The 22322-nt window shown below is 43.4% G+C and overlaps 1 protein-coding gene across 1 annotated transcript; it reads left to right on the top strand.

Moving 5' to 3' along the window:
* The first annotated feature begins 7222 nt into the window (after positions 1 to 7222).
* Positions 7223 to 21709, top strand: LOC126203872 (endocuticle structural glycoprotein ABD-4-like). Its single transcript, XM_049938251.1, has 3 exons — positions 7223 to 7351; positions 12615 to 12748; positions 19941 to 21709. The coding sequence occupies exons 1-3, from the start codon at positions 7337 to 7339 to the stop codon at positions 20251 to 20253; spliced, it is 462 nt and encodes a 153-aa protein (XP_049794208.1). The 5' UTR covers positions 7223 to 7336; the 3' UTR covers positions 20254 to 21709.
* Positions 21710 to 22322: the final 613 nt, after the last annotated feature.

The raw sequence follows: 22322 nt of genomic DNA, 5'->3' as shown, positions 1-22322 counted from the left end.
TTCGAAACAAGGGTAAGTTTGGTAGAAACGTGCCTACAGTACAACGGTAACATCTCCAGACTAGTCTACGGAGTAACAGAAAGTAAGTCAGTTTTGTTTTCAGTTTGATGCTGGCTTTTTTTCTTTTACAGTTCATAGGAAATAACTACGGTCTAGTAGTGATAGAATGAAATATCCAAAGATAACAGCACAACTATAGGAACAACTTTTGGCAGAGACAAAATGTTCGTTGCCGTTCACAAGCCCTGGGAGAGAGAGATTTCACCGAACTAGTCTGGTCTGCTAGCCAAGTGTGCTACATACTACACACCCCAGTGATTTGACAGTAATTTTCAACACGGAAGCCTTAAGAGTTAGTGTTTCTAGGTGGAGAAGGATATTTTAAAACCAACTCAGGAACTTTAATTTTTCATCCGGGGCTTATGACAGTATTATAGGGAACACACTATGGATAGACAAGCTGCACAGAGACTATATACCCTGTCGCCTCTTAAGGGCATAACAATACCAAATAACACCTGGTGTCGTCGGCCAGTGCCAGTGAACATTTTGTCTCAAACGTTGTGTCTAATGATGTGATCTATCTCTCCTAGACGTCTGACGCAAGGATTCTGAAAAATCATGTACAAGTGCGTGCGTGTGTATGATTCTGTGTGTGCGTACTAAACAAACGTGAATTCGGTTTGTCTATCACGTTTCGTGAGACCATTTGTGGCAAACCTTTTAGGTCCTGCAATTCATAGCTCCATGAAACGAAAATTGAAAATAGCTACTTAACAACTGAAAACCACAAAAATGATTAACAGTAGCATTTACGACACATGATACGTCAATGAAAGGTTACAAGCTACTGCGAGTAATTTCTGTGTAGAACACAAGGAGTGAGCCACAAAGCAGCCTTTCAATTTTAATTAGAAATTTAGATATTTCAGTTCCACTACAAACTTACTGAAAATGAAACGCTCAGCACTATTAATATCTGTCTATATAGTGGTAAGTGAAGTGTTTTCCCGCGCCAATAGATTTTTTGTCTACTGTCTTTCTGTGAATGGGCATGTTTCTCTTGAGTGAGTCCCTACTATTAAACCACATGTTCCATAAAAGCACATATTTATATACAAGGCAGAGTCAGAATTGCGAGGCGCTTGAAAAATTATCTGCTCAGCCTTCCTCAGATGATAACACAGATCGTTCTGAGAGTTCTTCTGGGCTAAGATATTCTTAGTGAATGCACACAGTTGCCACAGAATGTGATAACGTAGAACATAATTGAATTAAGCGTACGTAATGTAAACTAGCTATCACTTTTCAGTGAAACAGCCGGCCGTTGTAACCAAGCTGTTCTAGGCGCTTCAGTCCGGAACCGCGTTGCTTATACGGTCGCAGGTTCGAATCCTGCCTCGGGCATGGATGTCTGTGACGTCCTTAGGTTAGTTAGGTTTAAGTGGTTCTGAGTCTAGGGGACTAATGACCTCAGATGTTCAAATGGCTCTGAGCACTATGGGACTTAACATCCGAGGTCATCAGTCCCCTATAACTCAGAATTACTTAAACCTAACTACCCTAAGGACATCACACACATCCATGCCCGAAGCAGGATTCTAACCTGCGACCGTAGCGGTCGCGCTGTTCCTGACTGAAGCGCCTAGAACCGCTCGGCCACACCGGCCGGCACCTCAGATGTTAAGTCCCATATTGCTTAGAACCATGTGAACCATTTTTCAGTGTAAGAGGTAATTCAGATTAATCTATTTGAAGATGGCAGCACTCAGAGCCTAATTTCTGAACGTGTGAACTCATAGAGAGTTTGCCACATGTCTTCACTCCTAAGAGTTTAACGTGCTCGACTTCACTAGAACAAGAACTACTTGCGAGAAACTACAGTATATTCGTTTTATTTCTGCAGTTAAAGGTGGTTTCTGTTAGCCCCGGGACAATTTTGTCCACTGCTCTACTTGCGAAATAATTTAAGGTGCATTCCACATACTTTCGAAACCAGTGACATGTGCATGGTAGACGGAAGGTTGCAAGGTACCACATGTTAAGATTTTTCCACATTCAAATCACGTTTGGCGCATTCGGAGAATGACAGTTTTCACCTCTCTGTGCGTGCTGTAATTAGGCTAGAATTATTTTCATCGTCACTACTCGACCGATATGTAAGGGGCTTAGTACTTGCACTTTATATTTTTAAGTAGGTTTTTGTGGGTTAATTGATACAAACTTTAAGACTTTGCCAGTTTATGCCTTTCAACACATCCGTGGCGCACTGAAGTAAGTCATGCAAACCTAGTACCTTTCTTGTTGCCCTTCTTCGTAGTCTTATATTTCCTGTTAATATTATTTGATGTGGGCCCCACAGGCTTCAGCAATTTGACGCACAAGTGATTTTTCCTTATATAGAGAGGGTAGCTGAGTATGTGACATTACCCAAATACGTAATTATTGCCATATTCTATTAGTCCACCTCCTCCTTCCCCTTCTCTCTATCTATCTCGTCTCTCTATCCATCTCCTACTCCCTCCATCTATCCATCTGCTCCTTCCCTCTAACCTTCTGATTCTCCAATCTTCTCTCTGTCCATCTGTTCCTCCAACAACTTCCTCCACTTTCTCCTCCCTCTTAGTACGTCTCTTCCCATCTCTTTTATCCATCTCCTCCTGCCCCTCTCTATACCTCCTGCTCCACCTCTTGTCTTTGCCCATTTCCTCTACCCTTTCTTGTCCACCTCCTTCTCTCTACCTCCTTCTCTTCGCTCTCTCTCTTCGTCTCTTCTTTTCCTTTGTCTCTTTCGTTATTTCTGTGCTCCATCCACTATCCATCTCGTCCTCTCCTCACTCCTTGCCCATCACCTTTCCCTCCATTTCCCGCACCCACTATCTCTGTCCATCTCCTCGTCCCCCTGTCTGTCTCCATTTCCTTCATCCCCCTCTCTGTCCGTCCATGTTCTCCTACCCCTTTCTCTCTCCATATAATCACCGTTACTATTATCACCGTTACCCGAATAGTATGTGGTATGCGTAACAAGGTAAGCTGATATCAATCCAGAGATTTAAGGGGAGCTTTTTACCTTTGGCTCTGCACGCACATGTCACATGTATTCCACATATATTTAACATATTTCACACATGTTACACATAGTCCATCAGTATATCTAGCGAGTTTCGCCTTGCAGTTTCTTTTTGATGTAGCTCACAGTATACGAGGTCAAATCTCCTGAACTATGTGTCGTACAACCGTATAATTTTGTAGGTAAATTCAGCAAAATCGAATCATATAAATTAAACATCGTACACCAATGAGACTAATATAGTAATACACAACACACAATCTGCGGACAGTAGTAAATTGTTGGAATAAGGTCGTGGTTCATAGATCTAAGTATGATGTCGTTCCAACGATTTAGAAATTTCCAAAGGGTGGATGTTGCGTATTATTATATTATTGTCGTACTGAATCTTTGGAACAACTCTTATATTCCATGTATTGAGCTATATTGACGAATTCATGAGTATCAAATTGCATGGAATCAGGTCAAAGTTGACGACTACGAAAAGTCGAAGAGTAGGAAATCTATATAGGACGCAAAATTACGTTTTACCGATGGAGCAAGGAGGATATAAGGAACAGAAGAGTACAGGCAAAGAGGGCATTGCTCACAAAAGAAGTCCTGCAGTACAAAACATTGACGTTAATTTGAGGAAGAAATTTCGGTAACTGTACGCTTGGAGCACAGGATTGTATAGCAGCGCGTCATGGACTGTGGAGAAACCGGGAAATGAGACACACAGTGTATCTGCAGAGTAGTCTCGCATAATGTCTACATCTACATCTGCATCTACATGATTACTCTGCAATTCACATTTAAGGGCTTGGCAGAGGGTTCATCGAACCACAATCATACTATCTCTCTACCATTCCACTCCCGAACCTCGCGCGGGAAATACGAACTCCTAAACCTTTCTGTTCGAGCTCTGATTTCTCTTATTTTATTTTGATGATCATTCCTACCTATGTAGGTTGGGCTCAACAAAATATTTTCGCATTCGGAAGAGAAAGTTGATGACTGAAATTTCGTAAATAGATCTCGCCGCGACGAAAAACGTCTTTGCTTTAATGACTTCCATCCCAACTCGCATATCATATCTGCCACACTCTCTCCCCTATCACGTGATAATACAAAACGAGCTGCCCTTTTTTGCACCCTCTCGATGTCCTCCGTCAATCCCACATGGTAAGGATCCCACACCGCGCAGCAATATTCTAACGAACGAGTGTAGTGTAAGCTGTCTCTTTAGTGGACTTGTTGCATCTTCTGTCCTGCCAATGAAACGCAACCTTTGGCTCGCCTTCCCCACAATACTATCTATGTGGTCTTTCCAACTGAAGTTGTTCGTAATTTTAACACCCAGGTACTTAGTTGAATTCACTGCCTTGAGAATTGTACCATTTATCGAGTAATCGAATTCCAACGGATTTCTTTTGGAACTCATGTGGATCACCTCACACTTTTCGTTATTTAGTGTCAACTGCCACCTGCCACACCATACAGCAATCTTTTCTAAATCGCTTTGCAACTGATACTGGTCTTCGGATGACCTTACTAGACGGTAAATTACAGCATCATCTGCGAACAACCTAAGAGAACTGCTCAGATTGTCACCGAGGTCATTTATATAGATCAGGAACAGCAGATGTCCCAGGACGCTTCCCTGGGGAACACCTGATATCACTTCAATTTTACTCGATGATTTGGAGTCTATTACTACGAACTGTGACCTTCCTGACAGGAAATCACGAATCCAGTAGCACAATTGAGACGATACCCCATAGGTCCGCAACTTGATTAGAAGTCGCTTGTGAGGAACGGTGTCAAAGGCTTTCCGGAAATCTAGAAATACGGGAACAACTTGAGATCCCCTGTCGATAGCGGCCATTACTTCGTGCGAATAAAGAGCTAGCTGCGTTGCACAAGAACGATGTTTTCTGAAACCAGGCTGATTACGTATCAATAGATCGTTCCCTTCGAGGTGATTCATAATGTTTGAATACAATATATGCTCCAAAACCCTACTGCAAACCGACGTCAATGATATAGGTCTGTAGTTCGATGGATTACTCCTACTACCCTTCTTAAACATTGGTGTGACCTGCGCAATTTTCCAATCTGTAGGTACAGATTTATCGGTGAGCGAGCGGTTGTATATGATTGCTAAGTAGGGAGCTATTGTATCAGCGTAATCTGGAAGGAACCTAATCGGTATACAATCTGGACCTGAAGACTTGCCCGTATCAAGCGATTTGAGTTGCTTCGCTACCCATAAGGTATCTACCTCTAATAAACTCATGCTAGCAGCAGTTCGTGTTTCAAATTCTGGAATATTCCATTCGTCTTCCTGGTGAAGGAATTTCGGAAAACTGCGTTCAATAATTCCGCTTTAGCGGCACAGTCGTCGGTAACAGTACCATCGGCACTGCGCAGCGAAGGTATTGACTGCGTCTTGCCGCTTGTGTACTTTACATACGACCAGAATTTCTTTCCGCGCAATATGCGTGATGTATGGTTAATCACTTTTGCGGCAGCCATGATCTATTGAGCCAGATCTTTCTCTGATTGGACAGAGTTCTCGTAAACAAGACTCTTGATCTAGCCCCACAAGAAAAAAGTCTAAAGGGTTTAAATCCCGGAATCTTGGTAGCCCAGCATGTTGTCCACCTCGACCGATCCACCTGTTCCTGTAGACTACGCTGAGATGGTTTTGGACGCAAACTGCAAAATATACTGCCGCGCCATCATGCAGGAACCACAACTCGTGACGAATGACCAGTGGCACATCTTCCAAGGACTTGTTGCAGGAATTTGAAGTACATGTCGGCACCCATTAGGTTGGGAGGCAGGATGTGCGGCCCAGTCATGCGACCGTCGCAAAAACATGCCCATACACTAATGCCGAAGGTGTGCTGAAATTTTCGCGTACACGTAGCTTCGGTGTTTTCTTCACCCCAATTTGGGTATTTCGACCGTTCAAAACACCTTCCCTGTTCGAATGCGCTTCGTCGGTGAACAAAATTCGGCTTGCAAACTGAGAAAAATCCACGTAGTGGTATAAAAACTAACAACAGAAATTGACACGTGGCACAAAATCCACCGGGAGCATGGCGTGTACCTTCGTGGCAATGTGAAATTTCTGTTCACACGCCAGACGAGCGAGACACAAGCAAGTGACGTGCAGTGGCTCGAGAACTCGTCGATGGATTTTCTGCAACTTGATAAAGCACTACCCCTTCCCATACGACAGCGCGCCGCCTTCTTGGAGCACCACAGTTTGCTCTATCGGTTGTGAATTTCCCACTTTCCCGCAGGCGTTGCTCTATTCTGGCAAACATCGGATGAGATAAGAATCACACGATTTAGAAAGCACTCAGACTGTGAGCTTCTCTTACACTATGGCGAGCTTCAAGTTAAATTGACAATATTTGGTGTACTACGACGTCCTGTTACTGCAGTGCTAGTCACCGTAATGTCAACTGACGCCTCACTAGGAAGTATGAAAACAAGCAGATGGAGGATATCACATGACATCGTGTCATTGTACCATTCATGACTGTGGGTAGGCTACAATAACAGGCAAACTCCACAAGAAGCATCTAACAAGCGACTGCATACCTCTTGTTTCCCTTGCAGCACGGAAACGAAATGTTTCAAGACATGGGTCACCTTGTAAAACTTGTCTCTTCCGTAACCTCTAGAAGTGTGTAACATGAATTGTGAAACACCCTGAATATCCAACAAATAATAGAGGGCGTTACGTGTAAGTGCTGCTTTGAGACGAACTCGTTAGTACAAGAGAGTAATCCGCATTAAATCACTCAGATCTACACAGATCTGTAACTGATGAACTCTTTGTGCCTCATGATCATTGGTAAATATGGTAACTGACAGCAGCTAACAGCGGGACCATACGAGTTTCCAAAAGAACTGATATTCCACTTTTCTTCGGCTTTACTTCTGGATCACCGGTGCTTAGCAGGGCAGGCGATGAAAGGCTGATAAGAGCAGTGTGTTCTGTAATAAGAGAGGCGAGTAGTGGACTAATTGTGAGGTGTCAGGAAGCGGGGCTGGTGGCGGCGGCCCGCCCCCGGTGGCGGCCGCGGGATGACCTTTGGGTGCCTCGTCTTCTCTCCGCTCCTCACACACACGCTGCACGCACTCACCTGAGACGCGACGGGTGGGGTGGCCGCGCCGCCGGTATAAATAGCAGGCTGCGACGGAGCACGCCATCCTCTGCGCAGACCCGGGCAGCAGACCACCACCAACGCCTTCTCCTCCACCAGCATGCTGTTCTCTCAGGTAAGCACTGGACACTTGCTCGGCTACTTGCCTCGGTGCATGTTTCAAAAGTTGTCTAGGGTGATACAAGTATAATCTCTGTTGCGAAGGGACCAAGTGTCCAATTCATTGACAATAATTTCAATTACTCTTCCAAAAATTTCCTTTCATATTTTGTGGTAGTACTCAACTTTCTGGAGTTGGAGGCAGTTTATCATCGTTCGTTCAGTCGAGAATTAATGGTTAATGCTCTAGAACACGTTATAAGGGGAGCATCCGCCAAATGATATTATATATGTAGCTGTTATATCTAATTGGTCATTTTACATTATGGTAGTGCGTTCAATTTATACTAGGCACCTAGCTTGAGACTTTACATTAATATTATTCTTCAAATTCTGCGTGGTGTATTTCGTAGAAAAATATTTTAAGAAGCTGAGAATTACGGTAATTCCCGAGCACGTACTTTCGGATCTGAATGTGCATTTCCGTCAGTCTGTATCTAGCCTCAAGCGTAGCAGCAGACTGTATGCTGTGCCATTTTTGCAGATGACAACAGAACGGCACTGCATAGAGCTTACAATAAAATGTTAATGCTTACGGTCTTAAGGTATTTGAAATACTATTAAATTACCCGAAAACTTAAATAAAATGTATGTAATGGTAATTCTGCATATATATATTGAGGGGGGGGGTGCGGGGGAGGGATGTATTTGTAGGGATGGTAACAATGAAAAATCAGATAAAATCTTTATTAAATTTTTGGCAGTGGAAAAAGTATGCTACACATTTTGTCTATTTCTTTAAGTTTTCGTCAACCTTAGAAATATACTCCCAGAAACGGAAAAGAAAATGGAAGAATTTGAGATGTGGTGCGATGCAACTATGTTGAAGATTTGGGAATTGGTAAGATAATAATTGAAGAGCTTCTCTGCATAACTAGCAAGGAAGGGCAAATATGGAGGACACTGAGAAGAAGGGACAGGACAATATGACATGCGTTGCACCATCACGGAATTATGTACTTGGTTCTAGAGGGACCTGTATGGGGTAAAAACTGCAGGTGAAGACTGGGATTGCAATATATCCAACAAGTAACTGAGGGCGTAGGCTAGAAGTGCTGCTCAAAGCCGGCCCGTGTGGCCGAGCGGTTCTAGGCGCTACAGTCTAGAACCGCGCGACCGCTACGTTCGCAGGTTCGAATCCTGCGTCGGGCATGGATGTGTGTGATGTCCTTAGGCTGGTTAGGTATAAGTAGTTCTAAGTTCTAGGGGACTGATGACCTAAACAGTCAAGTCCCATAGTGCTCAGAGCCATTTGAATCATTTTTGCTGCTCAAATATCACTGATTTGACACTGGAGAGAAATTCGTGGCACACAACATCGAGCCAGACAGACTACTGCTCATCCTCCCCCTCACCTCGCCACCCACCACAAAATAAATAATTTTGCAGTAAGAAGGAGTGGAGTTCTATCTTATCTACAAGATGGATTTCATTTTTCTGTTTCTATTCAAGGAGCCTTTTGTTTTAATTTCATTTGTGAGAACAGATAATGGTCACTGGAGCCACTGATGGAAGGAACGTATTATTCTAGAGAGAAACCACTTTAATTATAGGTAATTCTGTCTTTTTTGCCTGTGCCAACAGTGTGTTTACAGTAAAACAGGTTTCAAGATGCTCTCTGATCTTGTTTTACATATTAGTTACGAGAAAGGAGACGGTGATCGTTCTTATAGTAATGGCAGCCGAAGCATCAGTTATATTGCGTGAAAGCAAACCACATCTAGCGTTGTGAGGCGGCAGTCGTTTGGAGGAAAGAATCGTGAGTCTGTAGCAGGATTAAATGTTACTAGGAGCTCTGGAGTAGGTGGTACGATTCTGAGTTCTGAAAGAGTTTTGTCTGCCAAGTTTGGGATCCTAGTACAATTGATCTATATCTATTTCTAAAATCTCGAATCTTACTCCATTTAAGATTTCATGTTGTACATTATATTTGCTAAGTAATAAAGGTATTTAAACAACACTGGGAGACGTAAAGCACTTTGACTATCAATGGCCTGCCGGAGTGGCCGTGCGGTTCTAGGCGCTACAGTCTGGAACCGAGCGACCGCTACGGTCGCAGGTTCGAATCCTGCCTCGGGCATGGATGTGTGTGTGATGTCCTTAGGTTAGTTAGGTTTAATTAGTTCTAAGTTCTAGGCGACTGATGACGTCAGAAGTTAAGTCGCATAGTGCTCAGAGCCAGCCATTGACTATCAATGTCTTAAGTACGTTGTGTCAATAACTGTCGGAATCCACCAAAGAGTGTATTATGTACATACGCTCCAATACATGTTTCACTACTGCGGCATAAGGAATTAAGGTAACTGAAACTCCTTGATATGAAAAACTGCACAAAGAACCAGCTATGTTATTGAACCTATGTAGCCATACTAGTGTTAGTAATCGCAACCGTCATCAGGAATGTATTGTTCTGATCCATGCAGCTAACTTCTGTTGAAGACCACCAACAATTTTGAAATTAGACCTCGATATTCCGAGACATTTGTAACTCAACACAAGCCCCAAAGGCTTTTTTCGTAATAAGAGAGGAATATGGAGAAGTAACGCGGTCCTCTGTGGTTAACAATCGAGTGGAAGCATCTTTTGAAGCAAAGTTTCACCGCGATTTCTACTACTCATATTCGGGTCATGTTCTCTTCCGCTGAAAACCTTAGAAAATTTCGTTTGTGCGATTTTCCGAGAATTTATTCCTGTAGGGACAGGGAAAATTTAAGAGCAAATGTTATTCCAGGTCGTATTTAACGCATTACAGCGAGGCCACCGATGACGGAATGTATGGGGAAGGCTCCATCCCTGTAGAGTGTAGTCAACAAAAAAGAGAAAAAAACGAGATTGCCTACGAGTCTTACGCCAGACAGTAGTTGGTGGAAAACTCTTGAGGTGGATGGAAGTCCTTCTCATTATATACCGCAAACTAGTAGATACACAGATACGTGGTAATAATATGAAATCTTAGGTGTTGTACAGTAAGGGTCAGTGGCCCCTTCAAAAGGTGTGGCGTAATACGAGCGAGAGCAGACTGCCCTTGACAGAGCATTCTCCGGCAAGGTTGAGAGGCTTTCGCTTGGAGATCACGTCGGAAGATCCACCGCCGACGCACGACATTGGCACGGGTCGCGAATTTCTTATGGCTTTTACCGAGATGGGAGTCCCATCTGACCTTGGTGCACTGCATCTCTATCATCAGTCTTCGGACTCCTCCTCTCAACTTTGTCCATTTAGTTTATTGTATCCACACATTTGTTTCCTCTCCATTTCTGTGGAAACACCAATATCTCAGTCTGATCAGTTCACTTAGTTTCCATCATCTATCTGTTCCGCCTTACGTCAAACGCTTTGATTGTTTCTTTGATGATTAACACCAGTGGTCGTGGTTCACTTCCGTACAATAGTGTGCAACAGACATGCAGTCTCCCAAATTCCTTTCCGCCCTTAAGTACCTCCCTGGCGAGAAATTTTCTCTGTGTCTTTTATATCCTGATTCTTATGGCCTCTATGCGTAGTCCGGCATACATTAATTTACTTCTTAATATTTTCACCTTATTTACTTTGCTACTTAACTTTCAGTCTACATTATGATTTCAGCAATCTGTTCATTCCTTTTAATGAGTTCAATAATCCTTCCTCATTTTCTTTAAGGAAACATAGTACTGGACGTATGTGAAATTAATTGGAAGTGAGGAGTAGAAAACTTTGCAGTCAAGAAATCACTGAAGGATATTTCGTGGAACACTGTTTCCTGTATCAAAAATTGTGAGTTCTCAAGTAAAACAAAGAAAGCGCAGTCAGTTTCGCAGACTTTCCCCATGTAATCAAGACATTGCCACAAAATTTCCGTCCGTTCATGTTAATTCTAAGATGGGTTTAGTCATCTTTAGGTGAAAATTTGAAGAATAAACTACCGTATTTCGTACTTATCAGAGAAAAATATCGATAGGATTGCCAATCGAAAGTAGTTCCGAGAAAAAGGGACTGTACACGTACGAGTGGCACAGACTGTAGTTACAATACTCGACTAAAAGTTTCGAAACGTCACACCTTCTTGATAGTAAAATAGCTAGGCAGATCGTCAGGAGATCTAATTCATTCCTCACACTTAACATATATCGTGAGAATTACAACTTCGAAATGTTAACGCGACGCGTCTGTTTGTTCGAGTAGCCTCAGCAACATGGGCTTTAACACGCAGTGACTGAACCCAGTACGTTGTCCTCGATGGTGAGTGTTCATCGGAGATGGGAGTATCATCTGGAGTGCCCCAGGGAAGTGTGTTGGGTCCGCTGCTGTTTTCTATCTACTTAAATGATCTTTTGGATAGGGTGGATACCAATGTGCGGCTGTTTGCTGATGACGCTGTGGTGTACGGAAAAGTGTCGTCGTTGAGTGACTGTAGGAGGATACAAGATGACTTGGACAGGATTTGTGATTGGTGTAAAGAATGGCAGCTAACTCTAAATATAGATAAATACAAATTAATGCAGATTAATAGGAAAAAGAATCCCGTAATGTTTGAATACTCCATTAGTAGTGTAGCGCTTGACACAGTGACGCCGATTAAATATTTGGGCGTAACACTGCAGAGCGACATGAAGTGGGACAAGCATGTAATGGCAGTTGTGGGGAAGGCGGATAGTCATATTCGGTTCATTGGTCGAATTTTGGGAAGGTGTGATTCATCTGTAAAGGAGACCGCTTATAAAACATTAATACGACCTATTCTTGAGTACTGCTCGAGCGTTTGGGATCCCTATCAGGTCGGATTGAGGGAGGACATAGAAGCAATTCAGAGGCGGACTGCTAGATTTATTACTGGTAGGTTTCATCATCACGCGAGTGTTAGGAAATGCTTCAGGAACTCGGGTGGGAGTCTCTGGAGGAAAGGAGGCGTTCTTTTCGTGAATCGCTACTGAGGAAATTTAGAGAACCAGCATTTGAGGCTGACTGCAGTACAATTTTACTGCCGCCAACTTACGTTTCGCGGAAAAACCACAAAGATAAGAGAGATTAGGGCTCGTACAGAGGCATATAGGCAGTCATTTTTCCTTCGTTCTGTTTGGGAGTGGGACAAGGAGAGAAGATGTTAGTTGGGGTACGAGGTACCCTCCGCCAAGCACCGTATGGTGGATTGCGGAGTATGTATGTAGATGAAATCGAAGTTTCACGTATAATGCCAGGAAGAATGGCAGATTTCAGGATCCGTGTCTGCCCTTTTGTTCCAGATCGTCGCCCTGTCTCTGGTGTGCCTGACGGCCGCGGCACCTCAGTTCCGCCAGGCACCAGGCGCACCAAACGAGCCCATCCCCATATTGAGCCAGGAGCAGGAGGTCAACTTCGATGGCTCCTACAAATACAGGTGAGTCACAATGGAAGGCAGAACCAACTGCCATACACTCTAACCATAGGTCAATAATATCTGGAAATCCACTGGATGGCGCTAAACGGAACTTGATTTGTCACAATGGTCCGTAATATATTGACACAGTATGAAGTGAGTGAGCGGAAAAATGGCTGATCAGAAAATATTTGCAGGTTTACTGGAGGAACTTGTAAGCACCACATTTCACACTTGCCAAGTCTGCTTCTGTTCTTCGATTTACACTATATGGCAGGCCGCTGTGGCCGAGCGGTTCTAAGCGCTTCAGTCCGGAACCGCGCTGCCGCAACGGTCGCAGGTTCGGATCCCGCCTCGGGCATGGATGTGTGTGAAGTCCTTAGGTTAGTTAGGTTTAAGTAGTTCTGTCTAGGGGACTGATGACCTCATATATTAAGTCCCATAGCACTTAGAACCTTTTGAACCATTTTACACTAGCATGTCTTCTAATAATATTTTATTATCGACTCCTGTTGACGATTTAGTTAAGCAAATTTTAGTTGAGATGAATCTTTCACAACTGTCAATCGTTTTAAAACACCGAGTCTGGTAAGCTAGGAATGTAGTTCTTGGATTATAGAAATAATTTTTACACGAATCATAAACAAGAAAAAGCATTTTCTAATATTTTAATTCAGGAGAACCCGACTCCTTAGCCGAGGTCGCTAACGCATGACTGTGTGGTGACGCTTGACTGGAAGATAAATGCGGTTCGGATGCTGTTGGCGCGAAAGTTTTCACTGCCAGTATTTGGCAGGCAGGGGCAAGAGAGGTGGTGCAGTAACTTTCCTTATCGCGACTCTTAACATCAATATTCCGGATTATGTTCCAAACCTCTCTGCAGTCTCTCAAGGAGTGAGGGCATGTGACACTTGATGGTAAACCTTCCGTGTATACCAAGTTTTATTGAGCCTTAACTGCAACAGAATTATTCTTCTTCAATGGAAACCTGAGGTACACATTTGTAAATGTTTGAGTCTTTCACCGTGCGCAAATGCTGCCAACTATTGGGGCATCGCTATGAAAATATTAGCAAGTAAATGAAGCGCTGCACAGTAGCTCGTGACCACCGTCCGCAGCTGGTGGTCTCGGGGTCGCTGTGTCGCTTCCCGAGCACAGGGTCCCGGGTTCGATTCCCGGTAGGGTCAGGCAGTTTCACTTGCATCGAGATCACTGGGTGTCTGTCTTGTCCTCATCATTTCATCATCATTCATAAAAGTGGTGAGACTGGACTGAGCAAAGGTTGGCAATTTGTACCGGCGCTGCTAACCGCGCAGTTGAGCTTCCCACAATCCAAACATCATCATCATCATCATCATCGTGACCACCAGAATACACTGCTATGGTTGGTTCGCTGTGTTCTACTATGTAATGGAATATTGTTATCTTACATGGGAACTACTGAATGATCATTTTATTTATTACAGTAGAGTATTTCATAATTAGTTATTTTAGTCCATAAAATGTAGCCGAGTGTGCTATGTAAACTTGAAGCACGAGTACGCATTTTTGTATAAATCTTGCATCTAAAGCAATTAAAAATCACCTAAGAAAGGAAACTTTTCCCTCCTCCAGAAAAAATACAAGTCTCAAAGGGTTAAACTCGACGGCTCCCTTGGTGCTTTTCGAGAGGAGCGGGTTATGTATCGGCATCGGGTTTCACCCTCTCCCTTCCCTTCATTCATTACAAAAATATCTACTCCCTATGTTAGTGTCATGCAGGCAGCCGTTACAGACTTCTGCTCGACACAGGCACACACTTGCGACTTCGTAACAGGCCATAGGACGGCAACAGAAAACAACCTCCACTAGGACCTTGCTTAGATCGGCGATGCAGGATTCCTGCACCTCCTCTCCTAGCTTTTCCTCAGTATGGATCTACTTTGACTATAATTCTGTGAGAGTTTGTCTATGTAGCCAGCGAAACTCATAACAGATTTGGGTCTATAGTGTTTTTCCGGTTACATAACCGCCTAAAACGTATGTAAATCGGTACGCTCGTGTTAGCTTCGTACAGCCTTTGGCGGTCAAAACAGACCATGCATCTTCGCATCAACTTGGGACAGCCTGTTACGTAATCTAGGCTCACAGCATCAAGGCTAGCAGGACCTCTGCGTAATCACTTCCCATAGGGCGATTAGGCACGTGAGACACATTAAATCATGCGAGAGAAAGCAGAGGAGTAAGAGTAACGACGCAGCTCTGTTCTTGACGTACAAGGCAGGCGTGCCAGTACCGAAGCTACGGCAGACACTGAGTGAACTACTGTGACCTGAAGTTCAGCAGTTAATCAGAAATGGCTAAGGACGTTCTGAGTGTTGGTTACGGCATTACACTAATGGTCACGCAGAGTGTTACAACAACAACAACAACAAACAAACAAAAATCCGGCAAAACAATCACTGTCTTCGTTTAACTGAAACAATTTTTTATTATTCAGTCGTATGATTATGTCTTTGTCACTAAGGATCATTAGTTTCCTGTTCTTTTGATGCGTCCTGTCAAGGTTTGCTGAGCTGTTGACGAATATCTTCATCTCGTAATGGCCATTGCACACTACGTCCGCAATTATTTGTAGTACACATTCCAGTTTCCGGGATTCTATATAACACTGGCCCTCTGCACATATCTCTGGTACCAGTAACATTATTATTTGATGCCTTACCTCATATCATGTCATTCTATACTATTAGTGTTTCTCACGTATTCCCTTGCTCACGTATTCTATGATAAAATGTACTCAAAATCTTCAATTCTCTCGTTTTCCACTATGGGCACCGTCCGTGGTTACATCTGAACTCTACTGTCACTGAAACATATGATACAGCACAGTAAGCTCCACAGCTCTAATTACATCTTTTATTCTGATTTTTAGCAACATCCATACTAAGACTACTGTAATTTACCTCGTTTGGGAACAATAGTAATTTTGTTGTGTACTGAATACATGCATTTGATGTACGTAGTGAAATGTAAGTATTTTAAGGCGCTGCATAATTTGTGACTGCACAAACTGCCGCGTAATTTATTCAGTAGTTGATGCTGTGAGAAAAGGCAGGAAGAGAGATTAGCGTTAAGCATTTCAACGTAATCAAAATGCAGTACTGGCTCAACTGTATGAAGATGATGTGAAAGAATCGGCCATTGTATTAACCAAATAATCCTGGTATCAGTGTGCATCTATGCTGGAAATTCGCTGGCAATGTAAAGTAAATGTGGCTTGTAGCACATCCGATTCCATTACCCGATTTAGAAGATTGTAAGTACGCTTAAAATGACCTATGAAAATCTGTCTCTTTGCACAACGTGGTGCGACGTGGTTTTTCCACTTAACTGAATACTTCAGGATTTTGTGGTAAGTCATTAGGCAGCGAAATAAATACTCTATGTAATAGGCATTCTGTTGGATTTTCTGTTACAACATGATATCGCTTGCTCTGCATAACGCTCAGAGTAGTAAACATAACGTTGCTCTTACAGAAGATCTGGAAGGCAAATGTATTAGCGGTATATACCGCAGGTGTCGTCAGTAATGAGAAATTCGAGGTTTTTAGGTTTATCCAAAGACATGGCTGAGTGTTTAACGTACTAACAGGGTTGCGTCCATGTACCCTCAATTATGCTTTTATGTGACTTGCGAATTATTTCAGCTGATTGCTGCACTGGATCTTGCAATCACTGTGCGATATTGATCCAAGTGAGCTACAGTTGGATCAATAATGATTTCATTTTAGAGGAGCGTTTACATTCTGACCCTCATCCTGTTCTATGACTTGTAAAAGAAGATTAGACTGTTTATGAGGCACACGGCAAAATAATCAGTTATCAGGAGTAAGTGCAAGTATCACGGATTAGACGAAAGAAGATTTATGTGTAAGGTCCCTTGAGATCGCGGTCATTAGTGGCAGAGCACAAGCTTGGATCAGCCAAGGTTGCTTGGTTGGTTGGTTGGTTGGTTGTTTACTTTGGGGGAAGGGAGCAAACAGCGAGGCCATCGGTTCCATCGGATTAGGAAAGAATGGGCAGGGTAATCGGTTGTGCTCTTTCAAAGGAACCATCCTGGCATTTACCTGAAGCGATTTAGGGAAACCACGGAAAATCAGGATGGCCGAACGCGGGTTTGAGCCATCGTCCTCCCAAATGCGAGTCCAGTGTGCTAACTACTGCGCCACCGGGCTCGCTATCACGGATCAAAGAAAGGCTGACTGCAGCGCCTTAAAGCTATTGATGTCCCGTGCGGTTCGCCTAAGCCATTAAATTCACGAGATACGACCACCAACGACGTCAGCTACGGCCACTTTGCGGTCGCGATGCCTCTGGCGAACTGTTGCCGACGCGGCTCCTGTGGTCATGCAACGACGTGGCCGCACATTAGCGGCGTGTTAGGACGAAATGTCAGACCGGAGACCGCGGGTGACCGACTGCTTTCCCCTGCCTGACCTCTGCCTCCGACAGCCACTCAGCAGCCAACAGCTGACCCACTGACGGCGCCGGGGGACGTAACGCACGTAAGGCTTGACTCACCGTGGACGGGTGCGTCCTGTATTACCGTACAAGTCCTCCTTTCTGAGGACATTGCGTAACGTAGCAATGCCGTCTTTTACGCAGCCTCACACGTACAACACGGTGCTACAAGACGGCAAATTCGACACAGAAAGGAAAACTATAGTGTACGCTCACAAGAAAAGTATTGTTCACTGCCTTAACAGAGCACAATCGTTGCTTCGGATGTATACATGGTCTAGAACTGGGGTCAGACCATCGTGTGATCCAGTGGTGAAGTAGTGTCTTTATCTCAGGGCAGAAGGGGCAGAAGTGAGTACGAGACAGAATTCCTGAACGGGGTTGTCGTGTTTGGACGCGACCACGCCGTGAATGAGGTTTACCAGTTTTTGGTGCGTTAAAGTGGGCAGTCCAACGTATCTACAAGTAATGGTTTTCCATTCGCAGCCTCGAAATACGGCGAACCGTGTAAATTCTGCCTTGTAAAAAACCATTACTCTTAGCCGCATTTAATGTTACACACATTCAGTGACCCGCGCGGGGTAGCCGTGCGATCTAGGGCGCCTAGTCACGGTTCGCGCCGCTACCCCCGTCGGAGTTTCGAGTCCTCCCTCGGGCATGGGTTCTTGGCATAGGTAGATTAAGTAGTGTGCAAGCCCAAGGACCAATGACCTCAACAGTTTGGTCCCATAGTAACTTACCACAAATTTCCAAATCTCCACAGCACAGAATGGGACATCAGTTGACGAGAGGCATGTAGTGTAATCGCACGAGCCACTAATCTACTTTTCAAACTATGCGAAGCGAAGTGTTTACCGACAGCCCAGCGAGGTTACCTTCAGGGTATGGAGGGTATAATGCAGCGCGGAGGTGATTCTGTGATGTTTTAGGGGTTTATCGTACCATGAGTTACACCCATTTGAGCTAAAGTCGGCATGAACTAGGATTTTGGTTCCTTCCAGATAATAGGTGTTGCTTTTTCTTCTTCAGATTCGCGACGAGTGTGCTATGGTCACTTCCAAGATGACCCCAGCCGTGTTCGTAGTGCCCAGCTCACACGTTTGTGGTTTGACCAACACTCAGATTTGATATCGGACCTCGACTTGTCCGCTACATCAACCTAATATAAACCCATAGAAAACGTCCTGAAGAACTCGAGACAGCTGGTGAAACTTAACAATCAATACCTCCACAATTTGGCAGTTCTGCGGGATATAATCGCCAACAAATAGCTTCAACTCGATGAGGTATTCCTGAAGAGACATGTGAACCCTCTTCCTCGCCGGATTTAGGTCATTATCTATGCTAGATTTTACACTACATTAGCGAGATGCTCCTGGGTGGAGAGGGGTTTTCTTATATTGATGAAATAGTCAGCTACGTGAATGGTTTACTGCAACTCTCCTCGATAGCCTATGTTGCGCAAAAGTGTTCAACTCAGCATTACTGCACCCTTGACACGTTTGAGCCTGCTAAATGTATTCGAGTTTCTGTCTCCCTCTCTGCAATTTTTACCCATCACATCCATCTCCATTTCCAAATTATTTTGTGATAGCTCTCAATGTGCTACATACAAAACTTTCAGTCAAAATGTGGAATAAAGCTCTTTTCCTCACAGTTTGATTCAGTACTTCTTTCCTGGTTACTCGAACTACCTGTCTACTCTTCAGCACTCTATACGTGTTACTCGTAATTCGGCGTAAAATATGACAAGACGAACTGACGAATTTTTATGAGTATGAACAATATTTTTGTCCCGTTCGTTTAAAGTAAAGATTCGAAGAGAGCTTTTAGTAGTCGCTCTAACGTCAGCTAGGTTTAGTTCTTTAATTTTACACGTGGTATTCAAAAGGATGTAATTAAGTTAACCAAATTCAACCACTTGTTAATTAAATAGGGGAATAGTTTATGTAATATAGTGCAGAATTCTGGAAAGAGCTTGAAACATGTCTAGCCCAAAGAAGATAAGCACGAGGGATTAAATGTGTTTGGGTAGTTTTGCTGTTAGTACCGATAGGTTTATTGATGAAGATTTGATAGATATGCAACTTTTATGGAAAATGCAAGGATCTGCCAGACTGACTCGTGTTTCAGAAGATCGCTAATACCTGGTACTTCATGTTCAGCTGATTCCACGTAGCATTAGAAACTTTGTACACAGAGGGCATTTCCAGACCGTGTGCTAAGGCGTTCTCCCTAGGCAGGGACTTTTTTTTTTATTTATTTCCTCCTGAGTCGGTGTAAGTACTTTGGTTAGCCCTCCAGAGGGAATTTCTTGTTTGGGAACACAATGTCGGTCCCTCTCCTTTTAAACAGACCGCACCTGCCAAAGAAGGAGATCCGTGTGCAATAACACTACTGTTTCATGTTTCTCCTCACAGTTGCTTCTCATTGTTTCAGCCCTCCAGAGAGATTTTACTTTTTGGAAACAGGATGTCAATTCTTCTCCTTTTAATCAGACCGCACCTGCTAATGAATGAGGATCCGTGGTACAACAATACTAATGTCTCATGTCCTTCCTCACACTTTCTCCCCACAGTTTCAGCCCTTCCGAGTGATTTTATTGTTCGGTAACAGGGTATTAGTTCATTTCCATTTAATCAGACCGCGCCTGCCAAAGAAGCAGGACCCCTGGTACGATAATATTAATGTTTCATGTTTCTCCTCACAGCTTCGAGACGGGCAATGGCATCGTCCAGGAGGAGCAGGGCTTCCTGAAGAACGCCGGCAACCCTGAGGCTGAAGCGCAGGTGGCGCAGGGGTCCGCGTCGTACACGTCGCCGGAGGGCGTGCAGATCCGGCTGGTGTACACGGCCGACGAGAACGGCTTCGTCCCGCAGGGCGAGCACCTGCCCACGCCGCCTCCCATCCCTCCGGCGATCCAGCGCGCCCTCGAGTACCTCGCCACCCTCCCGCCTCAGCCCGACGAGCAGGGAGGGCAGCCACAGCCAGGAGTCTTCCGTGCCCCCGCGCGCCGATTCTAGGTCCTCCGTCAATCCAGCACCACCCCTCCGAAATATCGTACGAGGCCGCGGTCTCCTACAGGCGATGATCCCTGTGCGGTGATCGGGGATTCATTTAACTGACCAATCAAACCACAGCAGTCGTAGTGGCGAACCGAAACTGAATGTCAGACCTAGGACTTTAAACTGAAACAGATGATACTGCGGTCTGGCACCCAGTTTCCTTGCGGCACTAAGTGTTGCGTACACTTCACGTGTTTGTGACGAGTCGAAAGATTCCGCTTTAAACGGAGTGTCTCCAAATACGTTAAATGTAACGAGTTGCACAACGTTCATCTGAGAATACTGATTCTGTTACATTCGACTGATCTAAATGCACTAAACTATACCGAAATTTCACGTAGTGTGAGGATTATCTGAAGAAGATGTTAGAATGTAGTGTAAAGCCACGAGTAAAATGTAAAGACTTTACTTCAAAGCGCAGACTGTAACAGTGAAAGCTGGAAGGTAGTGCTTGCTGATAACTAAATAGAGATGTGTCTTCTGGGGACCAAACCATACAGTAAAAACTGCTAGCACCGGGGTAGTATATTGATCTTTTAGATTAATTTGTCAGAATAAAGATATTCGCTTTCCAGTCAAAGCTAGCATCAGTCTTCGTAACATTCAGGCAAAATTACTTCACCTAAAAGGTAGTTTATTATTATACAACAATATCTCTCAATTTGCTAGAACTCCCGTAAACCTTCGAACGTCCCAACAGGTTTCTGAAGCCTTCATTTTGCAGTGAGATTCAAAATAATGTGCAGCACTAAATAGGAATAGAAAGTTGTAAATTGAAGCTGGATGTTAAAATCGTTCGATATGTATTAATATTAGGTGTTGAAGCTAATAAAGTTGCTTCAGTTTTACTTCGCCTACGGTATGTGACTAACACGTTCGTGAAGTAGGAGATTTTTTTCTAAGGTAGTAATTCTACGTGCCATATTAAAATATAGTAATTCGACTTAAAACTCCAGCACTCGATTTTTATACAGGCTTTCTTGAGCCGATGGATGTTTCAACATCTCGTATTTCCAGGCAAGATTCCGATGTCCTCGGTAGAGCACAGATTCAGTTCAAGACTGATTAAATGTACGCGGATACAGTATAGATTAGTGGTTGTTTGCTATTTAGAACATTAACGTGTCTTTACGAGTACGGTATTTATCGATACTAAAGCTTTACGTTAGAAGACGAATTATTTAAGATAAATGAAATACACGGTATTGTTGGAGTAACCTAGTTATAGATACAGCCGCGATCACCTGTAGAATTAACATACAACTGAAATTTCGGTAACTGAAAATTTTCCTCTTATGTTCGCTCACTACAGCTTTGAGATAATTCATTTGCCTTTCTTATCTAAATAGTATGGTAAATAATTGTATTTTTGTTGTATTACCGACGAGATTTCTAAATAAATAATTTTATATAATTTCCTGTGTTTTCCTTTTTCAAACTTACGTACTTTAATCGCTCAATTCCATTTACTGTACACAACTGACAAACACGATATTTGATTTTACGTTAAATAACCATGAACTACATTCACAACATGAGATATAGGTCTTCAAAAGTCCGAGTGAAATCTTTACTCACAAACTGAGGGCGGGACGTGGGTGTCTGCAACTCTGTGCACCTTCGAACAATTTTTTTTTGCAGTACGTGCAAAATATTTTAATCAGTCAGAAACAAAAGGAAATTTTACAGACCACTATTTGAAGAGAGTAAAATTTGAAACCACAATGTGCAAAGTATGAGGAGCTACAGTTGACACTGTAAAGATTTGTTCAGGTATCTACGTACTCGTGTTCCACAGGAAATTTTCAGCTCAAGTCATCTGCACACATAAGAATGACACTGAAAGAATTCATCACAGAGAGTAAGTGTATGTAAGAATACTTTTTACGTCAAATATTTTTTGTATCCTTCGCTATTCTCACTCTCTCCCATCTACTACTTCTCTAGTATCTTTCCCTCTTCCTTCGTCTCCCTAATCTCTCCACCCATATTATCTAAATACAACGGTCAAGGAGGATATCGCGGCT

Source organism: Schistocerca nitens, chromosome 9, assembly GCF_023898315.1.
Source record: "Schistocerca nitens isolate TAMUIC-IGC-003100 chromosome 9, iqSchNite1.1, whole genome shotgun sequence".
Lineage (NCBI taxonomy): Eukaryota > Metazoa > Arthropoda > Insecta > Orthoptera > Acrididae > Schistocerca > Schistocerca nitens.
This window is presented reverse-complemented; position numbering and strand designations above follow the sequence as displayed.